Raw genomic sequence first — 27,737 nt, 5'->3', positions numbered from 1 at the left:
GAATGTTTTAAAATCCAGCGACGACCAGTAAAAGGTACGACTCTTCGGGCGGCTACTCACGACCATACAGGCGACATGTCGCGCGGGGTGACGCCTGTTTGGCCGTGAGTAGTCGCCCAAAGATTCGCCCAAACCTTTTTCTGGTCGCCGCTGGATTTTCAACATGTTGAACATTTTCGGAGACCTGCTGCGACGATGACGGGTGCCGGCAAGTCATCGAAAAAATTGCGTAAGTGGGACAGGCCCTTAAGGCACCGTGCCCGTTGATGTTTTCAATGATGATGATGATGTACGTCTTTGGAGTGAGCAAGGAAACGGGAGCACCCAGAGAAAACCCACGAAGGTCACGGGGCAAACGAGCAAACCCGAGTCTCTGGCGCCATAAGTCAGCAGCTCTACCGCTGCGCCACCATGCTGCCCACACGTATTAAATGTTGTTCCTAATATAGATAGTCCACTTTCTTTGAGAATTTAATTGATTATTGGACCTATTTAAATTCTGCAAAAATGATCTGTGTTCACCATCTCATCATCTCACCATCCCCATCATGTTGGCATTGTTCTGCTCTGCCTTTTTTACTCACTCCTTCTTTCCTGTCCTGTTATTTTCATATTCATCCAAACAAAACTTTCCTGGAATAGGATCAGAGAAGTTAATATTTATAATAACCCTGACCCTAATTTTCTGCTGGAAAAGCTTCCTTCTCAGCCAATTCAAAGATTTGAATAAGTTAATAACATATTGATATATTAATTATCGAAACCAGGTTATTACAGTTTGTTTTGGTTTCGTTTAGAGATACAGCACGGAAACCGGCCATTAGGCCCACCGAATCCGCACTGACCGACTATCCCCGCACATTAACACTATGCTACACACATTAGGGAACATTTACATTTGCACCAAGCCAATTAACCTACAAGCCTGTGTAGGAAGGAACTGCAGATGCTGGTTTAAATCGAAGATCGACACAAAATGGTGGAGTAACTCAGCAGGACAGCACAAATACTCCAGCATTTTGTGTCTATCTTCAGTCTGTCTAACCTACAAGCCTGTACGTCTTTGGATTGTGGGAGGAAACTGGAGCACCCGGAGAAAACCCACACAGGTCACGGGGAGAAGGTACAAACTTCTACCAGACAGCACCCGTAGTCAGGACCCAACCTGGGTATCTGGCTATGTAAGGCAGCAACTCTACCGCTACACCACCGTGGCGCCCCCCCCCCCATTATGATGTTAAGTGGCAGAATCTCTGTGTTACTAGGCACATCATGTTGGGCCTGATTTAACTGAGCAGCACCTTGAGAGGGTTCATCCACTCAATGCTGCTTTGAAGGGTTTGCCTAGATTTTGTGCATAGATTTTTGATGTGATCTTGCTGTAGAAAATGGAAGTACAATGCTCATTAATCCCTATTGGACAGCAGTGTTATGTATGTATAAGCCCCCTCAACAGAGTTTTGTCCCAAGATCATGGTACTTGGCAATTTTCGGAGACAGTCGGCGGCAGTGGGTTTGACGTCAATGAGCGTAGCTTGACTTCACCTGACGTAGGTGCTGTCGTAGTTGTCCTCAGGTTGACGTAGGTGGTTCTCAGGTTAACGTAGGTGGTCCCCAGGTTAACGTAGGTGGTCCACAGGTTAATGTACATTGTCGCCAGGTGACGTAGGTTGTCGCCGGTGCTGACTTCGTTTTTTTTGTCGTTAAAGTAATGAACTATTTCAAATTTATGTCGAAGGTGAATCCAGTCGCCTGTTGCCAGCAGTCACCTAAAAATAGCTTAAGTGGGACAGGCCCTTTACACAGATTGTTTTGCATTCAGTAACACATCACCTTGCCTTTTGCTCCCGTCACTGGCTGTCTAATGAGCTCTTCTTTCCGTGTGGTCTAAGGTTTTCTATAACTGCCTCTTATTTTTCCATTGTTTTATTTCTGAAGCAAAGCCAGAGGCAGGCAAACCGCAGAGGCAAGTTGAGGGCCGTAAGTTGAATGTCAGCCTCGCTGCATCATCGAAAGAGAAATCAATATATACATTTGTGTGAGGTAGATAGTTCTCGTTGGTTGATGCAGCTGCTAAACATGTGTGGTGTTGCTGTGACCAGTGAGTGGCTGTGATCAAACGCAAACCCTGGTTGAACCATCCTGCCACAACCAGAGAGAGCAGTGCTGAACTAGTATCTACCTCACTGGTGACATTGATCGGACTTTGCATCCCAGAACATGACCACCAAAGAAGGTCCATAGTGACTATCCCAGAAGCTGGTGTTTCTAACTCTATAAACCTTGGCCACTTATTCCAGCCCTGGTGTGGCCGGGGCTGGGACACCAGTAACACTGGCATGCAATGCTTACCTCCGAGTCTAGCCCTTGTACACCAGCTTTTTGGTAAATGGAAGTTGAAGTCAACTCCAGTGAATACAATCGTTCCAGGTGCGACAGAGGTTCACCTGCATCTCTTCCAACCTCATCTATTGCGTCCGCTGCTCTAGATGTCAGCAGATCTATATCGGTGAGACCAAGCGGAGGTTGGGCGATCGTTTCGCCGAACACCTCCGCTTGGTCCGCAATAACCAAGCTGACCTCCCGGTGGCTCAGCACTTCAACTCCCCCTCCCACTCCGTCTCCGACCTCTCTGTCCTGGGTCTCCTCCATGGCCACAGCGAGCAGCACCGGAAATTGGAGGAACAGCACCTCATATTCCGTTTGGGGAGTCTGCATCCTGGGGGCATGAACATCGAATTCTCCCAATTTTGTTAGTCCTTGCTGTCTCCTCCCCTTCCTCAGTCCCCCTGCTGTCTCCTCCCATCCCCCAGCCTTCAGGCTCCTCCTCCTTTTTCCTTTCTTGTCCCTGCCCACTCCCGCCCCCGATCAGTCTGAAGAAGGGTTTCGGCCCGAAACGTCACCTATTTCCTTCGCTCCATAGATGCTGCTGCACCCGCTGAGTTTATCCAGCTTTTTTGTGTACCTTCCAGTGAATACAAGCCTGGTCTTTTCAATCTTTGAGGCAATAATTCCTCAATATCATACTAAGCCCTTCTGCCTCAAATAAAACTCAACATTGCTTTGTTACATCATTGCCTTGTTATGTTTCATTCACAAAAGGAATCATTATAAAATGAGAAGTGCTGCTTAATAATCCATAAGACTTCCATTCTCCCCAAGTAAAGTGAACGTGGCATGACCCTCTGATGGTGCTGATGCAGAAAGTGATGGAGGAGTCCACAGCTTGTTGGCAACTGGAGGAGCAGGTGAGTGGTTTCACCAGAGGCATCTCTCAGTCATCTTTTGCTTGGTTGTGCAGGTTCATTGTTGGCGATGTGTCGGATTCAGAGAGTGACTCCCTTGAACAGTCCAGCGAGTGGGAGCTGGGCGGAGCGGAGGACCAGCAGAAGGCATTTAGTCATGAAACGGAGCTCATTCCATGGTATGTGTTGTCCATCAGAGCCGACGTCCACCAGTTCCTCCTGCAAGGGTCCACCGTCATACATTATGACTCGGAGACTCACTTGTCAGCACGTTGCGTCCTCAAGCTGGAAGCTGACAACTGTACTTTGACTTGGTCAAAACCACCCACAGCCAGCTCGACCAACGGCAAGGTGAAAAACCTGGTACCCGGCAGTGCCACGGACCTTGGTAGCACCAAGTTCCAACTGTACGGGCACATCGCACTAAACGGACTAGTGGAAGGTTTCTTGGACTTGTCGGTGGTGAAAGCTGTCTACATGGGACATTCCGGAGTTGACCTCAACACTGTCTGCATTCAGAACAAGCTGTCTCACATGGCCCTGGAGGACAACTGCATCACACTGCTGTATGGGGTCCATACAACGGACAACCGCCTGCTGCATTTTGTGGCTCCAAAGTACACTGCTAAGATGGTACACGACGGATTGCAAGAATTAGTGACGGCTGTGAGGAAAATGAAGCGCTTTCCCGACCAGAGGCTGCAGTGGCTGAGGAAGCAGTATGTTAGCCTGTATCAGGTACATGGACATCCATCAACTGCACCTAATAGTTCTAAAGCATGTGAGATGTTGTAAAATTAGAAATACCTGTTGGTGGTTTGAATTAGACAATAGACAATAGTGCAGCAGTAGGCCATTCGGCCCTTCGAGCCAGCACCGTCATTCAATGTGATCATGGCTGATCATCCCCAATCAGTACCCTGTTCCTGCCTTCTCCCCATATCCCCTGACTCCGCTACCTTTAAGAGCCCTATCTAGCTCTCTCTTGACAGCATCCAGAGAACCTGCCTCCTCCGCCCTCTGAGGCAGAGAATTCCACAGACTCATTAATACCTATTTATGAGTTTATATGGGATAGGAGTAGAATTAGGCCATTTGGCCCATCAAGTCTATTCTGCCATTCAATCATGGCTGATCTGTCTCTCCCTCCTAATTCCATTCTCCTGCCTTCTCTCCATAACCCCTTGACACGTATAATATTTGTAATGCCAGCGTTACTCTGCATATTTAGAGAGGGGAGAAAGGAATATTATTAACACTCTTGTTCATGGGTATCGCCCAACACAGTGATTTAATGTTATAATCTGCTCTTTTTTGTGTATTCTGCCCTGGCATCGAATGTGCAAACAGCAGTAAAGAAAGTCATTATCAAGACACAAAGAATTAAGTTTAAAAAAGTGAATCTTCAATCTGTTATGATAGACTATTCATGGTGATAGCAGTTATAAGGTAATGAAGTTATTCTAAATTTAATGACTCCAGAAGTCATCATATTATAGCACGAAGGTAGACAAAAATGCTGGAGAAACTCAGCGGATGAGGCAGCATCTATGAGGCCTATTCCTTCGCTCCATAGATGCTGCCTCGCCCGCAGAGTTTCTCCAGCATTTTTTGTCTACCTTCGATTTTTCCAGCATCTGCAGTTCCTTCTTAAAAATATTATAACATGAAGAGGGTTTGTCCAGAAATGAAAATGGAAACAGTTGCTAAATCTCTCGGAAAAGGGATCTTGCGAGTTCTATTATTGGAATATCAATTCACATAGGATTAACTGAACAGACGCTAGATCAGAAATCTAAACGCACTTATTAAATAATATGCAAATTAGTAAGTCCAGATGCTCACAAGGTGCTGGAGTAATTCAGCGGCCCAGGCAGCATCTGTCTGAAGAAGATTCCCAACCAGAAACGTCACCCAGACTTTTTCGTCTGAGATGCTTCCTGACCCTGAGTTAACGGCCTGTCCCACTTGGGCGTCATTTGCGCGTCATTTATTCGACACCATTTAGGCGTCATGACGCGCATGTGATGCACACATGGCGTGCATTACGTGTGCATGGCGTGCCTTACGCACGCATAGTGTGCATTACACACGCATGGTGCGTGGTGATGTATGCAGTGACGCGAGGTTGCGCGCGGCGCCCCAGGATTTTGGGATTTACGTGACGTGCAAATGACGCCCGAGTGGAACAGACCCTTTACTCCACCACTTTGTGCCTATTGTCTGCAGTTCCTTTGTTTCTTCAAATTAGTATGTAATTAGGAATCAGAGGGAAAATAACCAGTTGGAAGCTGACTTAAACTGAGTGTGAATGTTCAGAGGTGGTCAGAGCTTGTTCTAACAGAATATGTGAATGTCCATACCTCATTATAAGTCATTTAATTTACCCCAAACAACAGAAGATCAATGAAATCGGAAAACAGACATGATTTTGCAAAAGAGAGCCCAGCAGGATTTCCGCCCTGTTTGTTTAGAATCAAATGAAATCCAATTCAAATAAGTACAAGAAACAGTGGGAAGCAAAGTGCCAATTGCTTGGACTGAGTGGGAAAGGACATTTCCAAGGGTGTTGTGATCTGAATATGAAATCCATTGTCCAGGTCCTCAGTGGCTGTGATATTCTGATCAAACCTCATTCTCATTATTCGGTACTGTTTTAATTTCAATGAAATAACAGTATAACCAAGCCTCAGAACTTGGTAAAGGAGATAAATAAAAGTGTAGAGGGTGGTAGAGGGATTACGAGGTGAGAGAAGTACCTTGTGTCAATGCCAGGTAGATACAAAATGCTGGAGTAACTCAGCGGGACAGGCAACGTCTCTTGAGAGAAGGAATGGGCGACGTTTCGGGTCAAGACCCTTCTTCAGTCAGTGCCAATTGCTCCATAGACCTTGTGGGCTTGAACTTCCCTATCTGTCCATTGCGTGGATCTACCATGGTTTAGCTTAAGGTTTGTGGTAATGTCCAGGGAACTAGGCTAAGAGCGTGCAACCTAGATCAGAATACTCCTTGAGAATAGGGCATCTTAAATTGTCAATGTTTTGCACACAAAATTGATACCAAACAATAAGTGGAAAATGTTGTTCCAATTATCAGAGTTGGATTTAAACCACATTTTTTTAAGAGGCAATTCTTCTGTACTTTCCCATGTTTTCACTTGTTTATCTCCATTATGTGATGTGTTTGTAACTGTTATTACTTTGTGTAAGGAGGAACCTAATATAATATATATGATATGTATAACTACATAATATAATTTATATGTATAACTTGTTTTCACCGAGCTCACGGCTACCAATGGACAGCTTCCTTGATCATCGTCACCTTGTTGCATATCTTTCATTTCTTTGTTCTCTATCTCTCTATGTTGCCATCTATATCTCTCATTCCCTGTCCCCCTGACTCTTAGTCTGAAGAAGGGTCTCGACCTTGAAACATCACCCATTCCTTCAATCCATAGATGGTGCCTGTCCCACTGAGTTACTCCAGCATTTTTGCGTCTTCCTTCCATGTAAACCAGCATCTACAGTTCCTTCCTACACAATATAATAGTAAGATTAAACGAGAACTTACCAGTTTGAAGTTTGATCTTTATTTTATGAGGAGGAACGTTGAGGGAATACGTGAAGAATCCCGCTTACGACGCATGCGTGTCATCCTTCAAAGCAGCGGTGTGAGGTCACAGATACACTATAATGACCTAAAATAGTAAGATTATTAAAGAGATACCAGTTTAAGATATGACCATTCGAGGGTGGGAGCGGAGGGCACGTATTCCCTCAACGTTCCTCCTCATAAAATAAAGATCAAACTTCAAACTGGTAAGTTCTCGTTTAATCTTACTATTTTACTTCGGAGTCACGTGAGTGACTACGTGAAGATTTCAAAGCTCTGTGACCTCATGCCGTGGAACGAGTCCATGCTTCACAACTGCCTTGGTAGTTTGGGAGAAATTGTTAATGATATTCAAAACATTCATACCAATTATTTAACGTAAATGATAAATAATATCTAATTAATTCAAATCATAACCCTGTATTCTTCAGGGATAAATTATCATACAGAACTTAAAATTTTTCCCCCGAAAACGTTCCCATACTGCTAACTGGTTTGTTATAAAATTTCTGAAACGTTTTCTCCGACAACCATCCTGCAATCCTGAGGATTTGGTCCATGGATACATCAAGGCGTTTTGCTGCGGATGTAGCTGCAGCCCTGGTGGAGTGAGATTTAAATATGTTAGTGTCCACTCCCGCCTATCTTAACCCATATTTCAGCCACCGCGAAATGGTCTGAGTTTACACTCTACGGTACGGTTTCTTATGGCTGATTAAAAAGCCATTTCCTTGCCTCTGATAGCCTTTGTCCTTTCAATGTATAACAAAACGTGCTTCACTATACAGAGGCGTTTGTCCTCCGGGTAGGCCATAAATTCTATGACCTGCCCCGCTGATCCTGGTCTATTTTGTTTAATAAGGTCCTGGATCACAAAAAACCCAAACTTCCTGCCGCCATAGTCAAGCCATCCAGTCTTACTTTTTGCAATAACTGGACCCTTTGCGCTGTGACTAGCGCCATCAGCATTACCATATCTTAGTTAGTTTGTCCAGATTTAATGCTGTAGCCGGCGACCAATTCCTTAGCATGGTCAGGACCACACTTACATCCCAGATTTGGTTGTATCTTGTTTTGGGTGGCTTGGTGTTAAAAATGCCTCTTAAAAGTTTAACTACCAGAGGATGTGATCCCACAGACTGTCTTTCTGTTCCTTGCCACAAATAACTTGACAATGCACTTCTGGCACTATTCACAGTGCTGTAACTAAGTCCTCCATAGTGCAGGCTGGTGAGAAAACTCTAGCACCGCCGGAACATCCTTATTTCTGTGGTCCAGAAGGTTATTATGGCAGTAATTAGTCCATTTTTTAATATGACCTAAATACTGTTTTTGTGTAGACCTTCTTTGTGCTGCTGTGATCATGTCCACAGTTCTTTTTGATAGCCCCATGTCCCGTAGCGGGTCTTTTACAGTCTACAACCTAATAAATCAATATTTTCTATGGCATGGATAGCTATCCTGAGTTACTGGATGCACCAGTAACTTAGGACTATGTCTTAAAGTTATACATGGTTCCAGCACCATGTCCTGTACCATGGAAAACCATGGTTGGGTAAGCCAATCAGGTACTAAGAAAATCCCAGATGCCGATTCCTGTTGAATTTCCCTTAGTACCCGATTGATTAGGCAGAAAAGGAGGAAATACATAAATGAACCATTTCCCCCCAGTGCAGTTAGAATGCATCTGTAGCTTCTGCCCCAGGATCTGGTTCCAATGATACATACCTCGGTAACTGGTGATTTAAACCTGGATGCAAATCCAATATCCGGCCTTCCATACTTTACTGTGATTTCAGCAAATACCGTTCTATCCAACATCCATTCAGTACTTTCAATAATTTTTTGTGACCTGGTGTCTGCCACTGAATTAGTATCCCTGGTAGATACGTAGCCGATAACCAAATATTCCTTTGGACACACCATTGCCAAATTGAGTTTGCCAATTCATCACAAGATGTTGATATATTTCCACCCATATGACTTATATATGCCACCACCGAGGTATTATCTATCTGCAATCTAACATGCTGCTGTTTCATTCCTGAGCAATAAGATTTTAGCCCATAAAATGCACTTAACATTTCTAAGTACTTTATACCCTTAGTGTTAAGTAGGTTAGCTTCTTGTATATTCCATCTCCCCCACAGCTCGAGATGGTATCAGTTGTACCCCAACCAATTGCACTGGCATCTGTTTGTAATAGCACAGACGGGTTGTCAATAACTATTGGGTTGGAGCAATACTTAACATTGTGTTCCCACCATTGTAATTCTTTTATGGCTTCAATTGTTAGCTCCATTGGCCATCAAAAAATGGCCTCTATTAATTTTGAGTGCTCTAATCCTTTTGTAACTCTGTGGCTTTTCCTATTAGTAAAGTCATTAACATATTAAATGTGTTAATGGTGTCAATTTTGACTTAATTGGATGGATAATGAATCCCAGCTCTTCAAACAATTGTTTAGTGGCAACCACTGCCTGACATGCCAATTCATAAGTTATTCCCACAATAAGTATATCATCCAACTATGCCATTACTCTATGATTTTGGTGTTGCGGCAATACCAAAGCTGGTTTAAAATTTTTTCCTCTGATGGGTATTGTATAGTAAGCATCTTTAAGATCAATACTTGCCATAAAGTAGCCTGCTGAAACTAACTCTTTAGCAGTGCTAAAAGTATCCATTTTTAAAATGAACATATTGCACAACATTGTGAAGCGTTGATAAATCAATAATAATACGGCAACCCCCATCTTTCTTATTTCTAATAAAATATGTTTGAGACAAATTCCTGTTGTTCAGGTTTGGTTTGTTCCATTACCCCTTTAGTGAATAATCTTTGTAGTTCTATGTGAGCTTTAGCTTGTTCCAATTTAGTAAGCATGTATATTCTGTCCGGTGTATGTTGTACTGGAGGGTTTTGTTTGTGTAGAAACTCTATCAGATATCCCTTAATACTGCTAAGGATATATCTGTCCATAGTTATATTACACCATGCTTCCAAATGAAGTTGCAATGTCCCTCCAACTTCCGTGCTCCCTATTAATTCTGGAGCCCCAGATTCACCTACCTCCATGGTTATCGGTGGTAACTGAGTTATTTTCTTGGTTTCATTCGTGGTTGTGGAGGGCCTTGAGGTTGAGGTTGGGGTAGATGCTGAAGTAGAGGCTTTTGCATCTTCCACAGTGGTCGTCCCGGGCCAAACCCTAAAAAGGACGCTGCTGCTGGGTACCTCTGCCCAATTCTTTGTAGTATTATTACAAAAAACTACCTTTCTTAGGATGCCCATAAGGTTAATCTCTTTTCCCCAGATATCCTTTGGATGCTCTAATCAGCCCCAAAGTCTTGGCCTCCTCATCCAAATCTTTAACCTGTTTGGACAGGTCTCCCCCAAATAACAGGATCTATAGCCCTTTGCTTACATAGTATAGCGAACTTAGGGTCTAGAGCTGGCTGAATGGCCCTCTTTCTAATATTATTTAGTTCAAACTGCACGTTGCAAAATAGTGCTAAGGCATCCTTGTGGTCACTAGTCATGTCCACCTTTTCTAACGTGCGGGCCAAGGCTGTTATGCCCGCCGTGAGACCTTTCAGAGCATTTTGGATTTTAATATCCTGACTCCTAACGGCCTGCCCAACATGTCTCCAAATGCACCTGTTAACACTGGCTACATTAAGAGCACCACAATTTCCCGGGGTATAAATGCCTTGCCAACACTTCAGCAAAAGTATTAGCTTGAAGTTGATGGGTGGACATATATTCAATACTTACAGCCATCCTTCCTCGAGATCATTCTCAGTGTGTTCCTGCTGGAAGTACTGGCCCATCATGTCCAGCAGGTTGTTTTTCTCCCCTTCAATAGGGGAAGGTGGCTCCATCACCTGCTCAGATTCTGACCCAGTCAGACCTTCAATACCCTCCTCAGAGGCGTCTGATATTTCATGCAGCCCTTATGGGAAAACTGCTGTGGGACTTATATTTTTTGCCCACTGTGGCTATCCTCCAATCCCGGAGCCTGCCACTGTGGAGAAATTTCCTCCAGCAACCGCTCCAGCCGACTTACATGCTCTCGGGCACTAGTCGATCGCGGGTGCTTTAATATATCGGACCGCTCCTGCCGACCTTGGTGCTCTCGGGCACTAGTCGCACGCGGTATTTCCCGCAGCCGGTCCCCATGCCTACGGGCACTGGTCGCTCCCGGCCTCCCGATATACTCATGCCGCTCCTCACGGTCCCGGTACTCACGGGCACCTCTACCCATTTGGGGGGGTGAAGTTTAGCACTTGCTCCCTTATGGGAGATGCTGGTGCTGACATTTGTTGCTGCCTGCTGCTGTTCAGAAACGGCAGCGACGTCTGTGGCTCTGTGCTGACGTCCGTTGCTGGCTGCCTGCTGCTGTTCAGAAAACCGGCAGCGACGTCTGTGGCTCTGTGCTGACGTCCGTTGCTGGCTGCCTGCTGCTGTTCAGAAAACGGCAGCGACGTCTATAAAGAAAAAAGGTAGGGAAAAAATGTTCTTACCTGTGCTGGTTCTCAGCCTGCCGTTTGGGAGGAACGTCCTTCCTCCCGCAGCCCCACGGACCCCGTAGCGTAGGTCCTTGGGCTGTTGTCCGAGATGTCGGGCTGACGGCTACGGGGTACTCCTGTCGGCGTTCTTTCCCCCCCCCCCCAGCTGAAGTTGTACCAACTCCCGCTAAGGGACTATCATCTAGTGGCCGTTTGCTGGTTACCTGCTGCTTGCAGATACCTCCCTTGCCAGCTTTAAAACAGCCTTCCTGTAGGAAAAAGTAAGGAAATAAACGACGTTCCCTTACCTTTCTATTGCAGGTTCGAAAACCCTGCCGTTTGGGAGGAACGTCCTTCCTCCAGCGATGACGAGTTGCAATGCGTGTAGCGATATGACACGCATGCGTCGTAAGCGGGGTTCTTCACGTAGTCACTCACGTGACTCCGAAGTAAAATCGTGGTTGTTGTCAGAATGAGATCTCGGGTCCCTTATTCATGGGCCAGATCATGGCGCACCAGGCCTGCTGGCTGAATGATCAGCTTAATTCCCCCTAGCATGCTCTTGCTTGAGTTGAATGTGGGGAGTCCATCATGTGGACTCTCCACGTCCCTGAGCCCAGTGACAAGATTAGAGCACAAACTAGTTAGTGAGTGCGTCAGTAATGCAGTCTGATCCAAACTGCCCCTACAGCCCTTGGCAGATGCCAAAGCCCTGGATGGACCTTTGCTCTCTGTCAGAGCTGCCAGAGAATTGTTTTTTGTTTAACATTTCTCTGACATGCAGAGACCTTTAAGAACTACTAAAATGAAGTAAATAATTAAACACAGTCCATTGGAAACCTGTACAATTACAGAAATAATTCAAGCCATTAAACTGAAGGAAATCATGTCTTAAAAAAAACTTGCCTTCCTCTTCAGTTCCTGACCTGCAAGCCTGCAATCCCCAGTGAAATCCACTAGCTTTCAGATTCCATGCCTGGCAGGGGATCCGAGTGGTGATTTTTCCCATGTGTAACACTGGCCATACAGCAAGACTGGACACTGTTCATAAGTGATAGCAACAGGCCATTCGGCCCATCTTCTTTTCCGTGTCTGAATTATCTCTCCCTCCTAACCCCATTCTCCTGCCTTCTCCCCATAACCCCTGACACCCGCACTCATCGAGAATCTATCTATCTCTGTCTTAAAAATATCCATTGACTTGCCTTCAACAGCCTTCTGTGGCAAAGAATTCCAAAGTTGCTCCACCCTCTGACAAAAGAAATTCCTCCTCATCTCCTCCCTAAAGGAGTGTCCTTTAATTCTGAGACTATGACCTCTGGTCCTAGACTCTCCCACTGGTGGGAACATGCTGTTGTTGGACTCTATACAACACCCCAAATCTGTCAGTATGTCCTGGGCTCTCAATGCACACAAACTGGTTAAAGCAGCATTTGGAGCTTTATCTTTTAAAAGATCTGTACCATTTTACAAGGCTTGATGATGAAGGAGCAAAAGTATTAGGATAGCTGAGATACTCTAAATATTTAGTTTTCTGTCTAAATCTAACACATCATTTACTTTCAGGATAACATATCTGTAAATAGAAAGGTCACAAATTCAACTCATTGTGTGGGAGGTAGAATGTCCAATTCACTTTAAACAGCATGAGTGAGAACTTGACTACCTGGCTTAAATTTATAGATAATAATATGTAGAAAATATACTCAAAGTTAGGACATTCGTGCTATTGAGGGAGTACAGCGTAGGTTTACAAGGTTAATTCCGGGGATGGTGGGACTGTCATATGCTGAGAGAATGGAGCAGCTGGGCTTGTACATTCTGGAGTTCAGAAGGATGAGAGGGTTCTCTGGATGCTTTCAAGAGAGAGCTAGATACATACACCAAGTAATCCTCCGTCAGTTTCGCCACCTCCAACGTGACCCCACCACTCGCCACATCTTCCCATCTCCCCTCCTGTCTGCCTTTCGCAAAGACCGCTCCCTCCATAACTCCCTTGTCAATTCTTCCCTTCCCTCCCGTACCACCCCCTCCCCGGGCACTTTCCGTTGCAACTGCAAGAAATGCAACACTTGTCCCTTTACCTCCCCCCTCAACTCAATTCAAGGACCCAAGCAGTCGTTCCAGGTGCGACAGAGGTTCACCTGCATCTCCTCCAACCTCATCTATTGCATCCACTGCTCTAGATGTCAGCAAATCTACATCGGTAAGACCAAGCGGAGGCTGGGCGATAGTTTCGCCGAACACCTCCGCTCGGTCCGCAATAACCAACCTGACCTCCTGGTGGCTCAGCACTTTAACTCCCCTTCCCACTCCATATACAACCTCTCTGTCCTGGGTCTCCTCCATGGCCAGAGCGAGCAACACCGGAAATTGGAGGAACAGCACCTCATATTCCGCTTGGGGAGTCTGCATCTTGGGGGCATGAACATTGAATTCTCACTATTTTGTTAGCCCTTGCTGTCTCCTCCCATCCCTCAGCCTTCGGGCTCCTCCTTTTTCCTTTCTTCTGCCGACCCACCCCCCATCAGTCTGAAGAAGGGTTTCGGCCCGAAACGTTGCCTATTTCCTTCACTCCATAGATGCAGCTGCACCCGCTGAGTTTCTCCAGCATTTTTGTGTACCTTTGATTTTCCAGCATCTGCAGTTCGTTCTTAAACATAAGGAACTGCAGATACTGGTTTAAACCGAAGATAGACACAAAAAGCTGGAGTAACGCAGCGGGTCAGGCAGTATCTCTGGAGGAAAGGAATAGGTGACGTTTTGGGTCAAGACCCTTCTTCAGACTCGAGTTCAGACTGAGTCTGAAGGAGGGTCTCAACCCAAAACATCACCCATTCCTTTTCTCCAGAGATGCCGTTTGACCCGCTGAGGTACAGCTTTTTGTGTCCATCTGCCAGTCAGTTTATTTGGGTCATTGGGCCTGATTAATGCTGTTCCATTATACGTTTTGTATCTCCGCAGGAGGAAGGCAAATTTGAGGGGCCAACACTCGCTCAGGTTATTGAACTCTTTGGGGGCAGGCGATGGATCACAAGAAACACAGCGACAGCAACATTGAACAGAAACACCGAAAAATCCAACCTGCAGCGTAACAACACCCTGGGGGTGAACACAGCCAAAAAGATAAAGAAGTCGCTCACCAGGGTATGGAATTAGACTTCCATCACGGTACATACAGTCTGTGTGGGCATGTTGGGCCAAAGGGCTAGTTTCCACACTGTATCACTAATTCCCGGGATGACGGGACTGTCATATGCTGAGAGAATGGAGCGGCTGGGCTTGTACACTCTGGAGTTTGGAAGGATGAGAGGGTCTCTTATTGAAACATATTAGATTGTTAAGGATTTGAACACGCTAGAGGCAGGAAACATGTTCTCGATGTTGGGGGAGTCCAGAACCAGGGACCGCAGTTTAAGAATAAGGGGTAAGCCGTCTAGAACGGAGATGAGGAAATACTTTTTCACACAGAGAGTTGTGAGTCTGCGGAATTCTCTGCCTCAGAGGGCGGTGGAGGCAGGTTCTCTGGATGCTTTCAAGAGAGAGCTAGATAGGGCTCTTAAAGATGGTGGAGTCAGGGGATATGGGGAGAAGGCAGGAACAGGGTACTGATTGGGTATGATCAGCCATGATCACATTGAATGGCGGTGCTGGCTCGAAGGGCTGAATGGCCTATTCCTGCACCTATTGTCTATTGTCTATAGTCTATGACAGTATCACTCGGGTTGAGTGAGCTTCTCATGATGGGTAAACTAACTGAAATACTTGTCTCTGTGCAGGGGGATAGCGGTGAGGTCACTGACGAGGAGACCAGCACACGCAAAGCTCGAAGCTGCAAAGAGTCTCGGAGCAGGAGTGGGTCTGACCCAGCAGACATCGACGAACAGGAAGAATCGGGTAACAAACTTCTCCCCTCTAAACATTGGCAGTGCTCACGGACCATGGTATTAGTCCAAATTTTAATCAAATTTGTTGTAAAGTTTTTCTTCCTGAAATTAGAGGAGAACGACTCTCCTGGCAGCTCCGTGGGTCAGTTTGGATAACCCAACTTTTACAGCCGGTCAGACAGCATCTCTGGAGAGAAGGAATGGGTGACGTTTCGGGTCACCTATTCTCTCCAGAGATACTGCGTAACTCCAGCTTTTTGTGTCTATCTTCTGTTTATACGAACACCTACAGATCCATCCCACACAACTATTACAGCCAGGGCAGTTAATGTTATATCTCGTGTTGTTTAAAATGAATTACACATTCTGTCCCCCTTGTCCAATGGTGGTGTCACAGCTTCAATGGCTCGGGTTCAATCCCAACTTTCATTGGTGTTTGAATGATCTTTCAGTGACGGCATGAGTGTTCCTGAGGCCTCGGATTTCCTCCCACATCCCAAAGACGTGGTGTTTAAGAGTCGGTCAGAAGTCTATCACCTGCGATGGAGATAGTGAGGTCAAGAAATGGTAGGGAAGTGTCGGAAGTGGTCCAGGTGTATTTGAGTGCCGGATGGAAGTTAGTGGTGAAGCGGATGAAGTCAGTCAGTTGTGTGTGGGTGCAGGAAGTAGCACCAGAAATGGTAGGGAGGTGAAGACCGTAACTCCCTGGTCAATTCTTCCCTTCCCTCCCGCACCACCCTCTCCCTGGGCACTTTCCCTTGCAACCGCAAGAGATGCTACGCTTGTCGCTTTACCTGCCCCCTCGACTCCATTCAAGCGTAGGCTTGGCGATCGTTTCGCCAAACACCTCCGCTCGGTCCACATTAACCAACCTGGCTCAGCACTTCACACTTCAACTCCCTCTCCCATTCTGAATCCAACCTTTCTGTCCTGGGCCTCCTACAAGAGTGAGCACCACCGGAAATTGGAGGAGCAGCACCTCATATTCCGCTTGAGCAGTCTGCACCCTAGCGGCATAAACATTGACTTCTCCAATTTCCGGTAGCCCTTGCTGTCTCCTCCCGTTCCCAGCTCTCCCTCAGTCCTTGAGCTCCACCTCTTCCTTTCTCCTTTCTCCTCCCTGCCCCAAATTCTCCCTGGAGTGTATGTGAGGGGTAGAATTGATGGGAATCTGGGGAGGGTAAAAATAATTGTCATTAATGTAGCGATGGTGGTTGATGGTTGATGTGAATTAGTTGAACAAACAGGTGTGTTCCATCATTCTACACACTCTGAGAGCAAATGTTGTTGTTATTTAGCAGACAAGTGATGTTTGGGGGGGGGACTGAGATTGTTATCAGGCTGGTTATGGCGGGGAGGATCCAGGTGGGTTGAGAGGAAAATGATATCATGAAGCCAGTGTACGATGTGCGATTGTAATGGTATTTCATAAAGCTAGATCATAAAACTCAACAGAACCATGTGATTATGAATGTAAATTGTGATGCCTGAAGCACTGATATATTGCAACATAGGGCGGCATGGTGGCGCAGCGGTAGAGACCCAGGTTCGATCCCGACTATCGGTGCTGTCAGTACGGAGTTTGCACGTTCTCCCTGTGACCGGTAGGGTTTTCTCTGAGATCGGATTTCCGGTTTCCCCCCACACTCCAAAGATGTACCGGTGTTAATGTGCGGAGATTGCTAGTGGGCGCGGACTTGGTGGAAGGGCCGAAGGGCCTGTTTCTAATTTAGTTGGCATGTATTTTTATCCTTTTCAGATGCGAGCGTCACAATGGCTTCTCCTGGTTCCTGTACGTTTCCAACCAGAGTCCGTTCTCTCACCACCCCGTCCTCCACCATGTTAGGCCCTCCGGCATCCACACCAGTGAGACCTGCCTCCTCTCCAGTTCTTTCCACTGTCAGCAAGACCAAAACCAGGTAAGAGGGAACAAACGATGACTCGTATTCTCCCGTCAGTACTACATTTGCTGTGATCCTCTAAAGTTTCACATGAAGAGCAAACTTTTGAAACACCTGTAGTGTTAACTGTATTCAGAATGTAAATGAAACGAGATATAAGTGGATCAACAAAAGAAAAACATCCAATCCAATGGCGGTGCAAAGGCTGCCAAATAGTGAAGCCTCTGTCCCACTTACGTGTCCTTGCGACCTCGTGGTCGTGTTGAGCCGCGACGGTCCCGCGAAGGTCGCGCGCGATTACATGCGCCCGCACAGCCGTCTGGAGCGCGTGACGTCATTTGAAGATGGACACAAAATGCAGGAATAACTCAGTGGGACCAGCAGCATCTCTGGATAGAAGCAATGGGTGACGTTTCATGTCCATATAACCATATAACCACATAACAATTACAGCACGGAAACAGGCCATCTCGACCCTTCTAGTCCGTGCCGAACACATAATCTCCCCTAGTCCCATATACCTGCGCTCAGACCATAACCCTCCATTCCCTTCCCATCCATATAACTATCCAATTTATTTTTAAATTATAAAAACGAACCTGCCTCCACCACCTTCACTGGAAGCTCATTCCACACAGCTACCACTCTCTGAGTAAAGAAGTTCCCCCTCATGTTACCCCTAAACTTCAGTCCCTTAATTCTCATGTCATGTCCCCTTGTTTGAATCTTCCCTACTCTCAGTGGGAAAAGCTTTTCCACGTCAACTCTGTCTATCCCTCTCATCATTTTAAAAACCTCTATCAAGTCCCCCCTTAACCTTCTGCGCTCCAAAGAATAAAGCCCTAACTTGTTCAACCTTTCTCTGTAACTTAGTTGCTGAAACCCAGGCAATATTCTAGTAAATCTCCCCTGTACTCTCTCTATTTTGTTGACATCCTTCCTATAATTAGGCGACCAAAATTGTACACCATACTCCAGAATTGGCCTCACCAATGCCTTGCACAATTTTAACATTACATCCCAACATCTATACTCAATGCTCTGATTTATAAAGGCCAGCACACCAAAAGCTTTCTTTACCACCCTATCTATATGAGATTCCACTTTCAGGGAACTGTGCACAGTTATTCCCAGATCCCTCTGTTCACCTGCATTCTTCAATTCCCTACCGTGTCGAGACTCTTCTTCAGTCTGAAAAGAAGGGTCTCGACCTGAAACGCCACCCATTGCTTCTCTCCAGAGATGCTGCCGGTTCCGCTGAGTTACTCCTGCATTTTGTGTCCAACTTCAATTCTCTTGGCCCTGCTGTGGGAGTAGAAGTGGGGGCGGATCCGGACCGCAAAGGCCGTGAGCCCCAGGCTGAGCTCAACAATCGTTTGCCTGCTTCTGCTGCTGTTGGAGGTGAGACGTTGCGTGGCGCCAGGGTCTTGGGCCGGTCCCACTTTGGCCGTCAGTTACGCGACAGGCCGTTGTCGCGCGAAGATTTCGTTCACTACAAAAATTTCGGAGCCCCACGCGATGTCGCGCACAACTACATACCCCTCCGTGCTGTGGGAACCGGCCCCGCGCGGCCATACGATGCCCGTGCGCCTCAACGCGACCACGAGGTCGCGTAATTTGCATGCCAAGGACACGTAAGTGGGACTGGCCCTTAAGGGAGTGATAGAGGAGCAAACCTTCGTGCGAAGGACAGAAATGTTTCCATTGAAGACACTTCAATACCCAAAAATTGTTTGGGATAAAGGGGAACAAAGTGTTGGAATTTCAGAAAACTGTTCAGAAAATCTTCATTACCTTGCTTGTGTCCCGACTATCAGCATGACTTCTTCCTAGATGGTGTAGATCAAGCATCAGTGATCATAAACTTGGGTACCTGAAGTTTTAGTTTGGGAATTGGGCAAATATCAGAGTAATCCAAGGAAGACCTCCTTAAATGAAGCAGAGCTCACTTCAATGAGTTTAGTTTAGAGATACAGCGTGGAAACAAACCCCTCGGCCCACCGAGTCCGCACCGACCAATGATCCCGGCACATTAACACTACCTTACACACTAGGGACAATTTACACTTAAACCAAGTCAATTAACCTACAAACCTGTACATCTTTGGAGTGTCGGAGGAAACCGAAGATCTCTGGGAAAACCCATATGGTCACGGGGAGAACGTACAAACTCCATATAGGCAGCACCCGTAGTCGGGATCGAACCTGGGTCTCTAGCACTGGAGCTGCTGTAAGGCAGTAACTCGACTGCTGCACCACCAGGTACATGGATAGGACAGGTTTGGAGGGATATGGGCCAAACGCAGGCAGGTGGGACCAGTGTAGCTGGGACATTGTTGGCCAGTGGGGGCAAGTTTGGCTGAAGGGCCTGTTTCCACACTGTATCACTATGACTCTATGATCCGGCCTTGGAAGATTCTGAACCTCCTGGTTCATCTGAGGCTTCTGTTCGGGGGACACATTCCTCCACACATTTCCATATGAGGTCGGTAACACCAGTGGCCCATTCAGGCCCATAGCAAGACCTGGAACATCACCCAGTCTACCCACCCAGCCGTTCATCTGCCTCGATCTCCATAACATCTCGATCAATAACTAATGGTATAATTTACCCACCAGCTACCATGCTTCAGAGAGTCCGTGTTAAAACACGCTCACTGCCCTGTTTCTGTTTCTCTGCTGTTTTCTGCTTGTTTCTAACCTGATTGTTTGGTCTCCATGCAGCACAAGAGCGAGTAACAGCTGGCATGGTCGAGTCAAAGGTGGGCTGAAGGGATTTCAGGACTTCATGGTCTCTGATAGCAACATGAGTTTCGTTGAGTTTGTCGAACTCTTCAAATCATTCAGGTAAATATGACCCCACTGCTGTGCCTTAGTTTAGATATAGCGCAGGTCACGGGGAGAACGTGCAAACTCCGTACAGACAGCACTCATAGTCAGGATCGAACCCGGGTCTCTGGCTCAGTGAGGCAGCAACTCTACCCCAGTGCCACCCAAATATCTTTGTTGGGACGGGGCAGTGATTATTATCAATAAACATATTTTGAATATGAATTTTTGGAAAAGTGAAGCAAAAACAGAAAATGATGGAAATTCTCAGCAGGTCAGACAGCATCTGGAAAGAGAAAGAAATAGTTAATAGGGCAATGTTATCTCCTGAAAATAATACCTTATCCAAGTTTAGTTTAGAGATACAGCACGGAAAGAGGCCCTTGGGCCACCGAGTCCACACCGACCAGCGATCCCCGCACACTAACACTACCCGACACATACTAGGAACAATTTACAATTATACCAAGCCAATTAACCTTCAAACCTGTACGTCTTTGGTGTGTGGGAGGAAACCAAAGATCTCGGAGAAAACCCATACGGTCACAGGGAGAACGTACAAACTGTACAGACACAGCACCTGTAGTCCCGTAGCCAGAATCGAACTCAGGTCTCTGCTGCTGTAAGCTCTGTGAAACAGCAACTCTACCGCTGCGCTGCGGATATTTCCCTGAATGATGCTTTGTGCTTCTCAAGTGTGCATGTAGTCAAAGTGGTTCACTCTATTTGTTTACGGACTAGTGTACGAAGCCGGAAGGACCTGAAGGATCTGTTTGACGTTTACTCTGTGTCGTGCAGCCGGTCCGGCTCGGATTCTACCCCACTCTACACAAACCTGACGATAGATGACAACATCACCGTTCTGCAGCCTGACCTAGGTCAGTCACCTCCATTATTTACTTGGTCATTTTCCAATCTGAGCACATTTTTTGAGATTACTCGAGGTTCTTTCTTGATAGGGCATTTCACATTTTAGAAGAATTCAGCCCAAAGCATAGAAACATAGAAAATAGGTGCAGGAGGAGGCCATTCGGCCCTTCAAGCCAGCAGCGCCATTCATTGCGATCATGGCTGATCGTCCCCAATCAATAACCCGTGCCTGCCTTCTCCCCATATCCCTTGATTCCACTAGCCCCTAGAGCTATAGGAGGGAGAGATAGATCAGCCGTGATTGAATGGCAGTGGACTTGATGGGCCGAATGGCCTAATTCTGCTCCTATCTATTAATATATAAAACTCTCGTGCCCTCTGACCGGCTGCCGTCCGGCTGCCTTTCTGCCTTTTGATTTGTTGACGGCTGCTCCTTCCTATCAGCTTCCAACACACTTCGAAACAAAGTTGCAAGACAGGAACACTCTGAACTTTTCACTGCTGCAGCAGGCAGGGGAGGTGCAATTGGATTTTTTTTTCAATCCACTGCTGAGGGAGGCAGGGGAGTGCTGGAATCTTACATTTGGGAACGGCTTCAGTTCCATTGGAGGAGACGGGAGCATGGTGGAATATTGGGTTGGGGGATCACACCATTGGGGGAGCAGACCCAACGGGTCTGCACTTGGTCTAGTTACTTATGAATCTGAGCTTGCATGATAGATCTTCATTTATCCCAGGAGGGAAATTGATCTGCCAACAGTCATAAAACACAAGATACATGAAATTAAAGTGACGAGTGGGAAGGCTTTGAGAAAGGCTTTGGGAAAGGCTTTGTCTTTTCAAAGATACACTTTCATTGTTTACTGGGACAGGTAGAAGACATGTACAGGGAGATACAGGGGTGCAGGAAACATTCGCGCAGACAGAAGAGGGGAGAAACAGAGAGGAGGAGTAGGAAAATCATTCACTTACCCCCACGCACACATGAATGCACACAAACACAACCAAACATTTGGATGGATACAGAGAGGGGAAGGAGGTGGACCAGGAGCAAGAATATAATGGCAAATGTACAAAGTTAAGCAACAGGACAAACAGTTGCAGAGACAAGAAAGGGGAATAGACATATGATATTTGGCAAGAAAGAAAATATAGAACATTTAAATGATTCAATAGACAAGGAGGAGGAGTAGGCCACTCGACCCTTCGGATCAGCATCGCCATTCAATGTGATCATTGATGGCTGATCAACCCAGTACCCTGTTCCTGCTTTCTCCCCATATCCCCTGATTCCGCCACCTTTAAGAGCTCTATCTAGCTCTCTCTTGAAAGTATCCAGAGAACCCGCCTCCACCACCCTCTGAGGCAAAGAATTCCACATACTCACAACTCACTGTGTGAAAAAGTGTTTCCTCATCTCCGTTTTAAATGGCTTACCCCTTATTCTTAAACTGTGGCCCCTGGTTCTGGACTCCCTCAACATCGGAAACATGTTTCCTGCCTCTAGCGTGTCCAAACCCTTAATAATCATATGTTTCAATAAGATTACCTCTCATCCTTCAATGTTAGACATGGGTAAGGCTGCATGCAGTGCAAGGCAGCCACTTGGACAAACATTCCAATTCTGCTCACTTTATAAAACACATAACTACACTGCACTGTAAAAGATTATTTACATGTAGGTTACATGGTCACGCAACATTACCCTTTGCTTATTTTAACTCCATGTGACTCCCGCTGTAATCTGTATACTTTGCTATATTGTCAAAAGCAGAATTAATAAGATTATACCAAAAGTAAATTAGAGTAAATCTACTTGGCACTAGGAGAAAGAAAGTTCATAAAACTTACCACCAAGTTATTTTAATTGTTTCTGTAAAAAAAAATGTTAGTGCATACATTTTGAATAATTATAACATGAAGGAAAGAACTGCAGATGCTGGTTTAAACTGAAGATGGACACAAAAAGCTGGAGTAACTCATCGGGTCAGACAGCATCTCGGGGGGGAAAAGAATAGGTGACGTTTCAGGTCTGAAGAAGATTCTCGATCCGAAATGTCACCTATTCCTTTCCTCCAGAGATGCTGCCTGACCCGCTGAGTTACTCCAGCTTTTTGTGTCTATCTTCTGAATAATGATAGCAGCTGACTTTGCGATGTACACTAGTATTGAAAATGCAGACTAAAATCTTTGCTCTTGTTTGTCTAGATCTTTTGACGAGAAACGTGTCGGATCTCGGTCTGTTTATCAAGAGTCGACAGCAAATATCAGATAATCAGAGACAGATTTCGGACTACATTGCCGCTACCAGCATAGTGACCAATCGAGTGGAAATCGCTTCCCTGGGAGAGAGTGAAATGGGAATTCCGCAACTCAATGATTTCCTGGTGAACTGTCAAGGGGAAAATCACACCCATGATGAAGTTCTCAGCATTATACAGGTTTCACACATTCATTGTCGTAAAGATACAATGTACAAAGTTAGATCACTGGGCTGAACAGGATTTTAGTTCATGACAGGAGGGAACTGCAGATGAAACCATAGAAAATAGGTGCAGGAGGAGGCCATTCGGCCCTTCGAGCCAGCACTGCCATTCATTGTGATCATGGCTGATCGTCCCCAATCAATAACCCGTGCCTGCCTTCTCCCCATATCCCGTGATTCCACTAGCCCTTAGAGCTCTATCTAACTCAGATGCTGGTTTATACTGAAGATAGAGGCAAAATGCTGGAGTAACTCAGCGGGACAGACAGCATCTCTGGAGAGAAGGGACGGGTGATGTTTCGGGTCAAGACCCTTCTTGAGACTGAGAGTCAGGGGAGAGGGAGACATAGAGATAAGGAAGGGTAAGGTGTGTGAAGGACAGATCAAAGCAGATGATGATAATGTAGAATGGTTCATAGTTAGCTGAGTGGAAGGTGACAGACAATGTGATATACAATCAGTAATATTTAATCAGGAGGACAGTCAGACTGATTGGAGAACTAGGATGGGGGAGGGGCAGAGAGAGAAGGAAAGCAAAGGTTACTTGAAGTTCATACCGCTGGGCTGTAAGCTGCCCAAGCAAAATATGAAGTGCTGTTCCTCCAATTTGCATGGGCCTCACTCTGACAGTGGAGGAGGCCTAGGCCAGAAAGGTCAGTATGGGAATAGTAGGGGGCGGGGAGGGGGGGGAGATCGCCAAGGCCTAGGCGGACTGAGCGGAGGTGTTCGGAGCAAAACGATCGCCGAGCCTGCGCTTGATCTCACCAATATATAGGATTATATTATGTTATAATTTTGTTCTAAATGTATTTCCTTTTAGAACAGGGAGACTAATTGCCTGCTTATATTAGTTTGTTTGTAAAACAGAGTGGCACATAAAAAGGACACATGGCTGATCGAAGCCATGCTGCACCCCATTCCATTCTTTCTATTTCATTTTTCTTCTACCTCTGTAACTAATTCTTTCTCACACACCATATAACCATATAACAATGACAGCACGGAAACAGGCCATCTCGGCCCTACAAGTCCGTGCCGAACACTTATTTTCCCTTAGTCCCACCTGCCTGCACCCAGGCAACATTCTAGTAAATCTCCTCTGTACTCTCTCTATTTTGTTGACATCCTTCCTATAATTGGGCGACCAAAATTGTCCACCATACTCCAGATTTGGTCTCACCAATGCCTTGTACAATTTTAACATTACATCCCAGCTTCTATACTCAATGCTCTGATTTATAAAGGCTAGCATACCAAAAGCTTTCTTTACCACCCTATCTATATGAGATTCCACCTTCAAGAACTATGCACGGTTATTCCCAGATCCCTCTGTTCAACTGTATTCTTCAATTCCCTACCATTTACCATGTACGTCCTATTTTGATTTGTCCTGCCAAGGTGTAGCACCTCACATTTATCAGCATTAAGCTCCAACTGCCATCTTTCAGCCCATTTTTCCAAATGGCCTAAATCACTGTAGACTTTGGAAATCCTCTTCATTATCCACAACACCCCCTATCTTGGTATCATCTGCATACTTATTAATCCAATTTACCACACCTTCATCCAGATCATTGATGTACATGACAAACAACAAAGGACCCAACACAGATCCCTGAGGCACCCCACTAGTCACCTGCCTCCAACCCGACAAACAACCATCCTCCATTACCCTCTGGCGTCTCCCATTCAGCCACTGTTGAATCCATCTTGCTATTCCTGCATTTATGCCCAACAGTGGAACCTTCTTAACTAACCTTCCATGAGAAACCTTGTCAAAGGCCTTACTAAAGTCCATATAGACAACATCCACAGCTTTACACTCGTCAATTTCCCTAGTAACCTCTTCAAAAAATTCAAGAAGATTAGTCAAGCATGACCTTCCAGGCACAAATCCATGCTGAATGTCCCTAATCAGACCCTGTTTATCCAGATGCTTATATATATTATCTCTAAGTATCTTTTTCCATTAATTTGCCCACCACTGAAGTCAAACTAACAGGTCTATAATTGCTAGTTTTACTCTTAGAACCCTTTTTTAAACAATGGAACAACATGCGCAGTACACCAATCCTCAGGGACTATTCCCGTTTCTAATGACATTTGAAATATTTCTGTCACAGCCCCGGCTATTTCTACACTAACTTCCCTCAATGTCCTAGGGAATATCCTGTCAGGACCTGGAGACTTATCTACTTTTATATTTTTCAAAAGTGTCAGTAATTCTTTTACTTTGAAACTCATAGTATCCATAGCTACTCTACTAGTTTCCCTTACCTCACATAATTTAATATCCTTCTCCTTGGTGAATACCGAAGAAAAGAAATTGTTCAATATCTTCCCCATCTCTTTTGGCTCTGCAGATAGCTGTCCACTCTGTCTCTCCAATGGACCAATGTTATCCCTCGTTATCCTTTTGCTATTAATATAGCTGTAGAAACCCTTTGGATTTACTTTCACCTTACTTGCCAAAGCAACCTCATGTCTTCTTTTAGCTTTTCTAATGTCTTTCTTAAGATTCTTTTTACATTCCTTAGACTCCTCAAGCACCTCATTTACTCCATGCTGCCTATAATTATTGTAGATCTCCTTCTTTTTCCGAACAAGATGTCCTTGAAAACCAGGGCTCTTTCCAATTTTTACTGTTTCCTTTCAACCGAACAGGAACATAAAGATTCCATACTCTTAAAATTTCCCCTTTAAATGTCCTCCATTTCTCTTCTATATCCTTCCCATAAAACAAAATGTCCCATTTCACTCCTTTTAAATCATTTCGCATCTCATTAAAGTTAGCCTTTCTCCAATCAAAAATCTCAACCCTAGGTCCAGTTCTGACCCTCTCCATAATTATATTGAAACTAATGGTATTGTGATCACTGGACCCGAACTGTTCCCTAACACATACCTCAGCCACCTGTCCCATCTCATTTCCTAACAGGAGGTCCAGCACTGCCCCTTCTCTAGTAGGTACCTCTAGGTATTGCTGCAAAAACTATCCTGCACACATTTTACAAACTTTAAACCATCCAGCCCATTTACAGAATGTGTTTCCCAGTCTATGTGTGGAAAATTGAAATCTCCCACAATCACTACCTTGTGCTTACTACTAATATCTGCTATCTCCTTGCATATTTGCTCTTTAAATTCTTGATCCCCATTTGGCGGTCTACAATACACCCCTACACCTTTTCCCACTTCTCAGTTCCACCCAAATAGCCTCCCTAGATGAGCCCTCCAATCTATCCTGCCAAAGCACTGCTGTAATATCTTCCCTGACTAGCAATGCAACACCTCCACCTCTTGCCCCTCCAATTCTATCACACCTGAAGCTACGAAATCCTGGAATATTTAGTTTCCAATCACAGCCCTCCTGCAACCACGTTTCACTGATCGCCACAACATCATACTTCCAGGTGTCTATCCAGACTCTAAGTTCATCCACCTTTCTTACAATGCTCCTAGCATTAACATATGCACATTTAAGAAACCCCCCGCCTCTTATTCTCTGTTTATTTCCTTTTTCTTCTTTCTCCTCTTGTGTCCAAGTGCTTCCCATTTCTGCTTCCTGCCTCCCATTCTGTCTACTAGCTTTCTCTATTTGAGTCCCTCGCCCCAACCATTCTAGTTTAAAGTCTCCCCAGCTGCCTTTGCAAATTTCCCCGCCAGGATATTGATCCCCCTCGGGTTCAAGTGCAACCCATCCTTTCTGTACAGGTCCCACCTTCCCCAAAAGAAGTCCCAATGATCCAGAAACTTGAATCCCTGCCCTCTGCACCAGTCTTTCAGCCACGCATGTATCCTCCACCTCGCTCCATTCCTATTCTCACTGTCGCGTGGCACAGGCAGTAGTCATGAGATTGTTACCTTTTTAGTCCTTTTCCTTAACTCTCCTCCCAACTCCCTAAATCCTTCCTTCAGGACCTCTTCCCTTTTTTTACCTATGTCATTGGTACCTATATGTACCACGACCTCAGGCTCCTCTCCCTCTGATTTCAGGATATCTTGGACGCGTTGAGACACGTCCGAGACCTTGGCACCAGGGAGGCAGACCACCATCCTGGTCTCCCGACTGCGTCCACAGAATCGCCTATCCGACCCCCTAACAATAGAGTCCCCAATTACTATTGCCCTCTTCTTCTTGTCCCAACCTTTCGGAGCAACAGGGCCGGTCTCTGTGCTGGAGGCCCGTCTGCTGTTGCTACCCCAGGGTATGCTGTCACCCCCATCCGTACTCAAACAGGAGTACTTATTTGCAAGGTGTACCGACACTCACTCGTCCCTGCCTCTGCCCCTTGCCCTTCCTTAGCGTGACCAACATGTCTCTCTCCCGTGGTTTTGGAGTGACCACCTCCCTATAACTCCTCTCTATGACCTCCTCACTCTCCCTGACCAGACA

At 45.7% G+C, this 27,737-nt stretch overlaps 1 protein-coding gene across 4 annotated transcripts in view; it reads left to right on the top strand.

Moving 5' to 3' along the window:
* Positions 1-27,737, top strand: part of plce1 (phospholipase C, epsilon 1) — a 503,016-nt gene that overhangs the window by 351,875 nt on the left and 123,404 nt on the right. For all 4 annotated transcript variants that reach the window (XM_055646596.1, XM_055646594.1, XM_055646593.1 and 1 more), the window contains exons 8-14: positions 3,302-3,983; positions 14,334-14,516; positions 15,149-15,266; positions 17,016-17,175; positions 19,882-20,004; positions 20,728-20,864; positions 23,065-23,297. In XM_055646596.1, the coding sequence (XP_055502571.1) occupies positions 3,302-3,983; positions 14,334-14,516; positions 15,149-15,266; positions 17,016-17,175; positions 19,882-20,004; positions 20,728-20,864; positions 23,065-23,297 (1,636 nt within the window). The remainder of the gene's footprint in view (positions 1-3,301; positions 3,984-14,333; positions 14,517-15,148; positions 15,267-17,015; positions 17,176-19,881; positions 20,005-20,727; positions 20,865-23,064; positions 23,298-27,737) is intronic.

This window comes from Leucoraja erinacea, chromosome 15 (genome assembly GCF_028641065.1).
Source record: "Leucoraja erinacea ecotype New England chromosome 15, Leri_hhj_1, whole genome shotgun sequence".
NCBI classification, from domain to species: domain Eukaryota; kingdom Metazoa; phylum Chordata; class Chondrichthyes; order Rajiformes; family Rajidae; genus Leucoraja; species Leucoraja erinaceus.
Note: the sequence above shows the minus strand (reverse complement) of the source record. Positions and strands in the feature narration are given on the sequence as shown.